The 12,697-nt window shown below is 52.9% G+C and overlaps 2 protein-coding genes across 3 annotated transcripts in view; one reads left to right on the forward strand and one right to left on the reverse strand.

The window, feature by feature from the left end:
• Nucleotides 1-12,697, forward strand: part of EPHB2 (EPH receptor B2) — a 183,902-nt gene that overhangs the window by 156,399 nt on the left and 14,806 nt on the right. For both annotated transcript variants that reach the window (XM_081817707.1, XM_081817708.1), the window contains exons 6-7: nucleotides 3,091-3,215; nucleotides 11,030-11,192. In XM_081817707.1, the coding sequence (XP_081673833.1) occupies nucleotides 3,091-3,215; nucleotides 11,030-11,192 (288 nt within the window). The remainder of the gene's footprint in view (nucleotides 1-3,090; nucleotides 3,216-11,029; nucleotides 11,193-12,697) is intronic.
• LUZP1 (leucine zipper protein 1) overlaps nucleotides 1-12,697 on the reverse strand; it is a 243,265-nt gene that overhangs the window by 2,563 nt on the left and 228,005 nt on the right. The window lies entirely within an intron of this gene.

Below are 12,697 nucleotides of genomic sequence, written 5' to 3' on the forward strand. Positions count from 1 at the left end.
GACCGCCCCTCCACTGGGCTCTAGCAGTTAACCTCACTAATCTCCAGGGAGCATTTCCCTGGAGCCGGGCACTGTGCCAGTGAAGAGCCTGAGCTGCCGGGTTCAAGTCTGGCCCAGCACTGCACTGCTGCATGACCGTTGAGCAGGTTACTGAACAGCTCCAAGCCTCAGTTTCCCCATCTATAAACTGGGGATGTTAGTAGCCCCCAGCTAATGGGGCAATTGTGAGAATTCTCTGTTACACCTATGTTGATAGGTGTAAAGAGCCTAGAAAAGTGCTGGGCTCAGAAGAAGGGCTCAGTCAGTGTTAGGTTCGTGGCTTTATCATTGTTACTATGATACACGTATGCACTGCTCTGAAAGTCCTTCAAGTGACTTCCTGGAGCCCGAGAAACGTCACCTCGCGGTCCAGGCATCTGGTGAGAATGTATTGCTTTGTTCTGCCACTTACTCTATATAGCCTCAGGCAAGACACTTTACTCCATACTCGGCTTCCCCATCTGCAAAATGGGCTCGAGGAGGTCTGCTTTCGAGGCTGTGGTGGGGATTAAATGGGTTAATGCATGTCCAGAGCATAGCACGGTGCCCAGCGTGTAGTAGGTGCTCAATAAACAATGGTTAGCGGGGCCCCTTCGCTCACGTCGGGGTCTCTTGATACTCTGGGAGGCAATAAGGAAGACAGAGTCCCCCTGTTTGACTGAGGAGAGAACTGGGGGCAGCGGGGGCCTGGTCTTCCCGAGAGGCAGGGCCAGGAGCCAAGCTAAGAGCCAGGCAGCACACTCTCAGGTGCAGAAGAAACAGAGGCTTGTCAGGGACACCAGGCCCAAGGTCCACTCCTTCTTGCTGGTGCTGCCACCCTGTCTCAGGTGTCTTGGGCCAATTTCCCACTGGTACTAGGGGTGCTAAAGGGAAGCCGAACCTGCTCAGGCTCATGCTGGCCTCTGGGCTGATCCAACTCCAGGCCGAGGGCTGCCGAAGAAGGACAGGCAGGGAGCATTCGAGCTGCAAGACCTCAGGGATCTTGCCGCCTGCCCTTGGTGCAGAGGACAAAGCCAGGTCCAGAGATGGGGGACAGCTTGCCCAAGGTCACACAGTCAGTAAGCAGCAAGCCAGGGAGCAGAGCCTGGGTCTTCTAAGCAACAGAGTGTTCCCTCCACCCTGAGGCTGAAGGGACAGAAACAGAGCAGGGAACAGGTGAGTCATTGCCAGGCTTCAAGTCCCGATGAGCTCCTACCGGCCCCTGCTCCATGCTCACATCCATACAAAGCACCTGGGAAGTAAGATTTGGATGAGGAGGAAAAGGGTCCGTCTCAACCCTCAGATACCCCTGTGTGGGCCGAGACAGGGCATCTGCTTGTCACAGTCTTGCCCAGGAGCCAAGAGAGACTGCAGGAGTTGCTCCCTTCACCCTGGTGAGTCCTCAGCCGCTCCTGAGACCATGAAAACCTCGGGCCCAGAGAGGCGAGGAGGCTTACTCCAGTCACACCGTGGGGAGGGACCGCGTCAGGAGTTACCCCGGCCCCCTCCAACTCATGGCACAAGCCCTGCCCCGGCAGACCTGGGTTCAAATCCCAGCTCCCCTACTGAGGATGTGGGGGCTGTGTGATCTCAGGAGGCCCCTTGCCCCTCTGAGCTTTAGGGTCTTCACTTGTCAGTGGGGTTGATGCTACACCCTCAGCAACGGTCAGCTCAGGAAACAGATGCAAAGGGCCCCAGGCTGGGGATGATGCATAGTAGGTGCTTTGCATAGGTTCATTCCACTTGAAAAGGAGGCCAGAAACATAGGCCCGGGTGAAATATGAAATAAGGAATCCAGAAAAAGGCTGTGTGTCATGAACTCACCGTGCGATCTTGGGCAGCTCACATCCCCTCCCTGGACCTCAGCTTCCACATCAGTAAAATGAAGGGACGGGACTAAATTATGTCTAAGAGTCCTCCTAGCACTAAACAGGCTGCCCCTGACTTCCTGTCCCCTTCCTTTAACTAGCAGCACTAGGGGGAGGGAGGGAGGGATTTTGTTGAGGTAGAATTCCTATCCGATTAACCATTTTCATGTGTACGATTCAGTGGCATTTAGTGCATTCACAGTGCTGTATCACTACCATCTCTCTCTAAGCCCAGAACATTCTCCGTTCCTCCCTACCCTCAGCCCTGGCAACCACCAACAGCTTGCTGTCTGTGGGTTTACCTATTCTGAATATTTCATACAAATGGACTCCTAAAATATATGACCTCTGTGTCTGTCTTTCACTTGGCGTGTTTTCGAAGTGCATCTACATTGTAGCACCTGTCAGAACTTGATTTACTTTTATGGCTAAATAAGATTCTATGGTATGTGTACACCATAATTTGTGTACCCATTCACCGGTTGACGAACACCTTGGTTGTTCCCACCTTTTGGCTATTGTGAATAGAGCTGCTATAAACATTCATGTACAAGTATTTGTTTGAGTACCTGTTTTCAGTCGTTGGGGATATAAAATTAGGAGTGCAAATGCTGGGTCATGTGGTAATTCTATGTTTAACTCTTGAAGGAACTGCCAAACTGTTTTCCATAGGAGCTATGGATTTATTTTTATAAATTTATTTTTGGCAGTCATTTTTATTCAGTGCTAGCTCCCTGGTGCATAGTAGGCATTTGGTGCACATTTGTGGAAGGAACAGGGGCGTCTCCGACCCTCTCTGCTCCCCTCTGCCACAGTCCCATCATCATGTCTTGGGTCTGTAAGTTCCCTAGTCCAGTAGGCTGTAAGCTCCAAGAGAGAATGAACACCTTTCATCCAGCTGCTTTGGGCCAGGCCAGAGAAGGGCCCAGTGCATCTATCTCTCACTTGGTGTGGCTTGAGCTCCCCGGGAACGGCCAGCATTGTCTGTGTCTGAAATCTGCAGGTACTTCAGGAAAGCAGCACCCACGGTCCTCCACAAGTCCCTCTGCCCCCCGTCAGCCCCCTAGGCAGGCTATGTGGCCTCAGCCAGATGCCTGCCCCTCTCTGATCCTCCACTCTGTCCGTCTGGGCACCTCTAAAGTGGGGCCAGAAGCTGCACCCTCTCCTGCTGCCCCTGACCCCTGACCTCTGACCTCTCTTCCAGCTCCCTCGGCCGTGTCCATCATGCACCAGGTGAGCCGCACCGTGGACAGCATCACCCTGTCGTGGTCCCAGCCTGACCAGCCCAACGGTGTCATCCTGGACTATGAGCTGCAGTACTATGAGAAGGTACCTGTGCTCCTGGGCACACTCCCCACCCCCACCTCCCTGGGGCCTGGGGTTCTACCATCCCGCGAGACTGGACCCCCTGGTGCCTCAGAGAGAGCACTGGCCTCCGAGTCAGGCTGCCGGGCTCAATTCTGACTCCGGTCCTCCCCAGCTGTGGGACCTCAGGCAGGTGTCTTGACCTCTCTGAGTCGTGCTTTTCTGGGCTGGGGCACCGGGCCAGCAATCTCAGTAAAAGGCAGTGGTCATGGCCCTTTCCTCACCGAGACCCTTCCTCTTGACTTCAGTGGGCCTGAGGTTCTGAAGAACTGGTTTCCCGAAAAGCGTCACCCATTCTGAAGCCAAGATTTAAAACTGCTCAAGACAGCTTCTCTCCAGGGTGAGAGTAGACCTCCCTCCCCGTGTTGTTCTGATTCCAGCTAAAACATTTGTTTTCATTTGCCTGGATGCCATTTGTACGGGGAGAGAGCGATTTCTCTTTGAGCTTTTAAAATCAGACCATTGTTACCCCCTCAGGGCCCTCTAGGACCCGGCGACCCGGGGTTGGAAGCCCCTGGTGTTGTAGAGGGGCACTGGACTAGGAGTGAGAAGCTGTAGGTTCGGATCCCAGCTCCATCCAGAACCGGCCTTGTGACCTTGGGCAGGCATCTTCCCTCTCTGAGCCTGTTTCCTCCTGTGTCGAGTCCTAAGGAGATTGGCTGTCTTGACTGGGGGCTGCACAGGGACAGGGACAGTGCCCGGCATGGCTCCTGGCCCTAGCGGAGTGTGCTTTCCCTTCCTCCCGTCTGCCCTGCCTGCTGCATGGTGGGCATGAGCTACACCTGTGAGTCCAGGTGGGGTCCATACATTTGAACGTGGGGCCTGCTCGGTGCGGGGGCCAAGGGTAGATAGAGCTGCTCGACAGCAGAGGTCCAGGAAACTCTCTTTCTGACTGGAGACTTTTCTTCCCTGCATCCTGAGGCACCAAACAGACACAGAGGCTGCAAGGGCCCCTGGGAAAAGTGTCATGGGGATCGCATTCAGACTAAGGTGTGAATGACTATAGGAAGCGCTTTGGTTGAGGGTTGGCAACTGGAAATGGATAAGAAGGCTCTCCCCCACGGCTGAGAGGAAGAGAGATGGAAGCAGTTCCAGCCACCCTGGCTGGAGCCCTGCCTCCTGAGGCCCAGCCCCACCCTTCCACGCTGTTAACTGCCGGCTCAGCCCAACTCCCTTGGCCTCAGGGGGCTGCAAACTCCTGTGCAGCCTCACCCAGCTGGTTTATGATTGCTGGTGTCCTTGCTCGTCCCCCGCTCTAGGCAGCACATTCCGAGAGGCCAGGGACCACATCTGTCCCATTCACTGTCTTCTCCCCAGCACCCTGGGCCCGGCACCAAAGAGACGCTTGATAATATTGGTTGAAGGAATAATTGAATGGATCCCTTCCCAGGGCCTGTTCCTCCAGGGAGGAGACCTTGCCTTAACGTCTGCTGTTTCCCCAGCCTGGCATACAGCAGGTGCTCAGGAGGTGCTGCTGGACGTCCCGAGCTGAGGAGGATGTGAGGGAAGCAGGGCCTGGAAGGAGCCAGGCATCCTGTAGCCTGAGCCAGACCAGCTGTTCCCAGGCCCAGGAAAGCCCCGGGGCCCTGCAGGAACCAGCGCTTCCACCCCCTCTGGCGGGGACAGCTTAGCAACTCAGAATTCAAAAACGAAGAAAACTAATTAAGAAGCTTTATGATTAAACGAAACCGAAAGTGTTTGTCCCCGAAGACTAGAGCGGAAATGAGGAATCCCGGCGCGGGTCCTGCCTCCGACCCATTTCCTACCGAGACGGGAGGGGCTGGGGAGGCTGCTGGAGACGCGAACCAAGAGGCTGCTCTGCCCTACTTTCTCCTGCGGCCCGGCACCCCCAGGCCTCCGACGCCGTGGCAGGACCAGCAGGCCACCAGCTGCAGCAGCCGCGGCCACCACCTGCTCACATGTCATGAGCGCACACCGCCTCCAACCTGTCGCTCCTCCTCACAGCAGTGCCATTCACCCCACTGGATGGGAGGGGAAACTGAGGCAGGGAGCAGTTGTGCGACTTGTCCAAGAGCACCCAGCTACTAAGTGGTGGAGCACGGATTTGGGCCTATGCCCTCGCTCTTCACCTGGCTCTCCTGCCTTCCGGTTTTCTCTCAGGGATGCTTCTGGGATGACCGTTTAAAGGTGGACAGGACCAGGCTCTGAAGGAGGAGCTTAAGTACAAATGGCAAGAGAGGGACAGGACTAGGGCGGTGTGACTGTGGTGAGACATGGCCCTACTCGGTCAGCCCCTCCTCCCAGGGCCCGGGGTGCAGTGAGAGGCAGCTTGGCATCTGCCAGTGGGAGATGGACACCAGTTCATTCAGTATTCACTGTCACCAACTTTGGGCTGGGCCCTGGGCTCGGTGCTGGGAATCCTGTGATTAGCCAGACATGCCCAGAGGCCTCAGGGCCTTCACAGTCCAGGGGAAGCCAAAGATCCAGACATAAATAGCCATGAGACCAGTTGTGACACAGTCACAGAAGGGCCAGCAAAGGTCCTTAGGGGCACCAAGGAGGGACCCATGATCTGGGTATAAGTGAGGGGAAATCTTCATTCCAGGGACATTTGAGCTGAGCCTTGAAAGATGCTAGGAGTTCACCAGACAGACAAGGGTTGAGGGCAGTCATTACAGACAGCAAGAGCAGCACATGCAAAGGCCCTGGGGCAGGAGAAGGCAAGTGTGGAGGAGCAATATGAACAAGAGCGAGATTAGTAGGGAAGGAGTTGGAGAGGGAGACAGGCTGGGTTGTGGTGGGCCTTCCACGCCTTTGGAGTCTGGATTCAATTTAAAGTACTATGGGAAGCCGTTGGAAGGTTCTGGAATGACGTGATCTGACTCAGATTATGTTAAAGATCCCTGTAGCTTACTGTGTGGAGAACAGACTGGAAGGGGGTCCTGGGGACACAGACCCTTTAGAGGGCTCTCACGGGACACCAAGTGAGGAATGATGGTGGCATGGCGTAGGGGCTGGCTGCAGAGATGGTGAGAAGCCCACAGATTCAGACGGTGTTTTGAAACTCAGGGGACCAGGGAAGTGTGAAGGACAGCTCCCGATGGATGGTGGTGCCTTTTCCTGGGGCCAGTGTGGGTTTGTGATATGGAGGTACATACAGGTGTGGTGCTTGCCGGGGGTGGAAAGGTATAGCCGAGAACAGACAAGAGGGTGTGCAGAGATAAAATGGAAATGGATGGACAGAATCAGGAAGATGGCAGATCTAAGGAGAGAAAGAAAAAGGAGTTGATGGCAAGTGTCAGGGGAGATGGCTGTGCAGGGGGAGAAGCAGTCTCGGTCCCCAGCCTCTCAGGCTTCCATCACGGAGGGACAGCCAGAATGCGGGATGGATTTCTGACAAGTCCACAGCCGGCTCTTCCCTAACACTTCAGAATCCTGCCAGTGCCTGCCATTGATTTCTTTAATGAAGGCTGCAGATCTTCCCAGGTAGGGAAGTTAGGCAGCGAGCTCTGTGGTCCCATGTGGGCCCCGCCCCCACCATCTTTCCCACTCCTCCTTTCCTTCTTTAGAAAGGGCTCTTTTTGGAGCGGGCTCTCCATTTGGCCTTTCCCGAGCTCCACTGGGGATTTCCCAGCCTGCCCGGAGCCCGGAGCTAAAAACCACTTTGCTGGAAAGCTTCTGGATGCCGCTGACGAATGGTGTTGGCCAGACCCATGCTGGCTATTTCCATCGGCTCCACCGTCCTAGGAGAGTTGGCCTCCTTTGGTAGCTGCCCCAGAGCAGGTTCATGCTCCCTTTGGCTCCCCCAGCGCTCCAGAAGATTCATTTGTGGGGCCACCTATGGCAGATGGGCCCCTGTAGGCCTCATCGATTTGTGTTTACTCAACAGAAATTTCTACTTGGCAGAGCAGAGGGGAAGGAAGGCTGGGCGCGGTGGGGATGAGCTATGAAAATCCAGGCTGCATTGGTTGTTGTCCAGGGTACGTGGAGCAGTGTGGACGGTTGTCCAGTGTGGACAAGGAGAGGTTTGTTCTGACACTTGCTCACTTTTGTATTCATTCATCCATTTCATGAACATCGGTGAAGGCTTACCCTGTCACGGTGTTGATAACAATGAGGGCGATAGCCAATATTTATTAAGTCCCTATGTGTGCTGGAGACTATGCTAAAAGCTTTACCCATTTTTTTCCTGTTGAATCTCCACACCCACTCTGTGTGGCATATGGTGATGTTATCCCACTTCAAAGATGAGAAGACCGAGGCTCATAGAGCTTAAGAAATGCACCCAGTGCTCACTGGCCCATAGTCTCCGGGTAAGGATTCAAACTAAGGACTAGTGGATTTCTGTTTTTTTTTTTTTAAGATTTTATTTATCTATTTATTTATTTATTTAGAGAGCACGAGTGAGTGGGAGGGGTGGAGAGGCAGAGGGAGAGAGAGAATCTCTAGCAGACTCCACACTGAGCGCAGAGCCCAATGTGGGGCTCGATCTCACAACCCTGAGATCCTGACCTGAGCTGAAATCAAGAGTCCGACGCTTCATCGACCGAGCCACCTGGGTGCCCCAGAACTAGTGGATTTCATACTAAATTTCTTCCCCTAACCCATCAATGCTTAGTCCTTATTCAGATACAGGTGCTTCAGCCACGGGGGAGGAGAGAAGGGGACTGATGTCTCCAGAGCAGTTCCTTTGTGCCAGACACTACTTGATCACAACAACCCTGAGAGGTTGGCGTTTATTGTTCCTTTTCTGGAGTGGAAAACAGGAGCCCAGGGGAGTGAAGGGTCTCTCCCAAGGTCACAATGCAAGTAAGGGGAAGAATCGGCATTCGAAATGACTTCCAATCCCCCACTCTGTCCTGTTCCCTGCTTTAGAAAAGCGATCCACGAGGTTCGTTCCTCATTCTCCTGAGGCACCTATGCCCCTGGCAGTTACCTCCCATCTCCATCCTATAATCAGGAACTTAAAACTTCCACCCTCTCTAAGTGGACACCCACCCACGCAGTCTGCAGACTCCATCCCCTTTTCAAACCCCAGCAGATTCCATGTTGGCTGGCGGCACCTAGTGGACAGCCTTGATACTGCAACCTGCGTTCGTAGTTTTTGTTTTTTGGTTTTTGGTTTTTGTTTTAATAGTCTGTGATGTTCATTCATTTGTTCCTGGCGGTAGTTAGTGAGCACCTACTATGTGCTCAGTCTGCGGTCCCGGAGATGAATGAGACAAGGTCTCTGCCTTCGGGAAACCTATAGTCCTTAGAGAAAACACATGCATATCAGAACAACAGGTGGGAGAGGAGACAATGGACCTGCAACTTTTTCTGGGACATCTGAGAAGTTTCCCCAGCAAAGGTGGTACTTGTACTAAGTCTTGATGAACAGGCAGATGGGGAAAGGGTATTTCAGATAGGGGAAACAACACTTGCCAAGGCTCAGAGTGTCCAGGGAAGGTAAGGTTGCCAAAAAAAAATATAGGACACCAGTTACATTTAAATTTTTTAAGATAATTTTTTAGTATAATTGTGTTTTAAATATTACATGGGAAAAACGTATACAAAAAAAATTATTCATTGTTTATCTGAAATTCAGATTTAACTGAGCATCCTGCATTTTTATTTGCTAAATCTGGCAGCCCTACCAAGAAAGGGAGGGGAGGCCTTTGGGTATGACCAGAGCCTGGAGGACACTGGAGATGTGCAGGCAAGATTGGCAAAGGGTGAGTCATGAAGGGTCTGGAATGCCAAGCTGAGGAGTACAGCCTTTACCCTGTGGGCATCGGGGCACGTCTCTGTGTGCAGGCCTCTGTGCTTAGTACCGGGGAATAAAACACAGCCACTCCTTTCAGGAGTTTACGGTCAAGGTTGTGCGATCAGCCTGTGCCCAGGATGAGGGGACATAGCAGAAACCCCCTCCCAGGGCATCCAGGCAAGTGCTCCAGGGCTCAGAGGAAGGGAGGCACATCTGGCTGAGAGGTCAAGCAGGCTTCCTAGTGGAGGAGGCAGATGAGCTGGCTCAAGAAAAGAGACTTCCTATGTACTGCTGCTCCCTGGGAGGAGTGAGGGGGTGGGAAGGAGGCACCCACAGGTCAGCCCCTTCTCTAGCCCCCCATATCCCCAGTTCTTTCTCATCTCCTTGCGTTCGCACCTGGTGCTCCTTGCCAAACATGCCCTCCCTTTTTTTGACCTGGGTGACTTCTGTTTGTTCTTCAAAATTCCATTGCATAACCCCACTCTGCAGAGAGCGTTGCCTGACTTCACCCGATGGCCCCCACCCAGGCGAGGTCACATGCCCTCAGCACACTGTGCTTACCCTACCTTTATTCATATTAATGCATTTTATCCTCTAAGCAACCCTCTGAAGTGGCTGTGACCATTATTATCCCCATTTTACAGATGATGAAAAGGAGGCAAAGAGAGGTTAAGAAACCTCCCCAAGGTCACAAAGATAGTAAGTAGAAGAGTCAGGACTTGAACCCAGGAAGTCGGGCTCCAATTTGTGATCTTAACCTCTAGGCTATGTTGCCCAGAATGACATTGCACTCACTGAATTTCATTGTTTCAAGGGAGTTTTCAAGGGCTCTGTGCAGCACACGGGCACGTGACCGGCATGCACAATCAGGTGTGCATTTTTCTGCACAGAGGTTCATAGCTTTCATCAGCTTCTCAGAGGCGTTCGCGATCTTCCTCCAAGAGCTGAAGTCTCCACACTGTTTGTGTTTCTGAACTGAGCTCTCTGAATCCGGCGCCCGTACCCGAGTCCCTCAGAGTCCCCAGGGCCTAGTGCAAAGAGGGTGTTTGGGGATGGTTTGGGGGGTAGCTGACCGCTGTCTGCACGAGCATCATATAGACTGGCAGACGCCTGCATCCAACTCATCCACAGCTCTGTTGCCACTGCAGCAGCTCAGCTTTGTCTTGTCCCGTACTCCTTGGGTCACCCTGGGCAGTCCTCAGGTCAGAATTGGCATTCTGCAGCTCTCAAAGGAGGGAACATTAGATCTTGGGTACTCAAGCCTTGGACATTAGAGGTAGCTCCGTGTAGGAGCCTGGTTTTGAGTGCCAAAGCAGCCACAAGCTCAAGCATGACCTTGAGCATCATTTTCCCCATCTGGGCCTTAATTCTTGCCTCACTCAAGTGTACTGTGGCTGAACAGGGGTCCTTCCATGTAACCTATCAAGGCATGGGGCAGGGAGGAGGATGCAGAAGTGGGTAAGGTAGGCCCTCTTCCTGCTGTCTCCAAGAACTCACAGCCTAGACCTCAGGGTCTAGGCCACTCAGCATCTGTGCATTAATCAGCTGTCACTGAGGATGATGCTGCAAAATAAACAGTCCCCGAAATACAATGGCTTCTAAGCGCCGATTTTCTTGCTCATTGGTTGGAGTCTGTGGGTCAACTGAGGTGGCCCTGTTTCAGCCTAGGAGTTAGGTCAAGGTCTTCCCTACATGTTTCTCATTCTGGAACCAGCTGTTACCCAGGTTCAGCCCCATCATGGCCTAAGGCAGGAGCACAAGAGGCCAAGCCAACTCAACAAGCACATGTAAAGCCTCCACTTGCATCCTGTCCTCTAGAATGTTCCAAGGACCAAAGCAAGACACATGGATAAATTTGGCATCCACGAGGCAGAGAAACATACTCTGCCTTCTTTTGTGGGAAGTCACATGCAAAAAGTATGGGTGTGTAATTCTGTTACAGGGAGGGAGCGAAGAATTGGGAACCACAGATGTTTATCTTAGTGGCTAAACCCGCCCCAAGTGGCAGGAGTGGGCTCTGGGCCCGCTGTGGGCAACCACCTTGCTAATGGTCTTCTCTGTTCCTCGGCAGGAGCTCAGTGAGTACAACGCCACAGCCATAAAAAGCCCCACCAACACGGTCACTGTGCAGGGCCTCAAAGCCGGCGCCATCTATGTCTTCCAGGTGCGGGCACGCACCGTGGCAGGTTACGGGCGCTACAGTGGCAAGATGTACTTCCAGACCATGACAGAAGGTGAGCGACATCCAGAGGGCAAGAGGAGGCCATTGGCTCCACAAACAGAATCAACTTGAAGGTCCCTGTTCCTTCAAAGTGCCCTTGTACAAATTAGAAAAGGCGCTCCCTCTTCTGGATGTCAACCCTCCCTCCCGGCCGGAAACGAGCCATCCACTGGTGTCCGTGGCTGGACAGCACGTGGACTACCCCACTGCCATCCTATCAGCCGGGCAGCTTCCTCTTGCAGGACTGTCAGGAGCTCAGCCCTAACTTGCAGAGACACTCTGAGCAAGTCACTTCCCTCCCCTGGCCCAAATTTTTCTCATCTCCAAATTGAAAGCATCATATTCAGTCTTTGAGAGCACACCAGTTTCACCCATGCGCTATTCCAGTGACTTGCAGTTGGATTGAGAAGAATTCTGAAGTGCAGCAGGAAGAAGTGCTGGGATGGATTAGTGATGTCTGCCCTGGGCAAGAGAAGGGGAAGCTGCAGCCCACATGCTGCGTGGCTCCCAGTCTGGGACCCCATGGTCTCTAAGTACCCTTCCTGCTCTAATAACCTCTGAGGACCAGCAGAGTTAAGAGCGTGGGCTCTGATGCCGGACAGATGGAAATTACAGTGCTGATTCAGCCCTAACGGTGTGGCCCTGAGCAGCTCTGAGTCTCAGTTCTCTCATCTATAAATGGGGATGGTGACAACTATCTCAGTATCATCATCATCATTATCAAAATGGTGTAAAGATGGGGGCTAAACATATAGAACCTGGCCCAGGGTTGGCGCTAGGTCTCACACGTAGTTAGCGTTCACTGAATAGTAGTTGAGGTCACTGATGTCATTGCTGTGAGTCTAGCGGCCCCTTCACCAACCAGCCCAGCTCCAGGGTAGCTTGACTTATGACCAGACTCCAGCGTCCCCTCTTAGCGTCTGCTTTAACCACTGCTCACGGGCCTTGGCCTTTGCCTAGCTGAACATCTCAGAGGCTCCTACACCCATGAACTCTCATCTTATCACAAACATCCTCCCTAATGACTCCACCGTCTCTGCTGGAACGCTAACAGCACCTCCTCTGTAAAGCCCCACCTCCTTGTGGCCAGCAATTTCACCTCTCTAGGCCCTCTTGCATGTTGGATGGATGTCATTGACCTGGGGCGTGGGGGACTGTCCCAAGACCCTTTCTTTATTAACTCAGCAAATGTGCGCTGGTGCTAAGGACCCAGAACTTACCCGGTCCCTGACTTCAACAAGCTCTTGTCTGGTCATGGACGCAAACGAAAAGTAATAATAATAAAATTAAAAACAATGATGGTGTTGATGGCATTGAAAATGTGCCGAGTGGTTTCGAAGAGCCGGGCCAATGCTGAGTGCATTTTATGCATGATCTCATTTAAGCCCATACACAGACCTGGGTTCATATGCTGGCTTTGGCCACTTTCTAACTCTGTGACCCCAAGCTAGTCATGGCATCGCTAAACCTCAGTGCCCTCATCTGCACATGGGGTGATCCTGGGCACTGAATCATAGG

This window comes from Leptonychotes weddellii, chromosome 4 (assembly GCF_054177405.1).
Source record: "Leptonychotes weddellii isolate Sample4059 chromosome 4, ASM5417740v2, whole genome shotgun sequence".
Classification (NCBI taxonomy): Eukaryota; Metazoa; Chordata; class Mammalia; order Carnivora; family Phocidae; genus Leptonychotes; species Leptonychotes weddellii.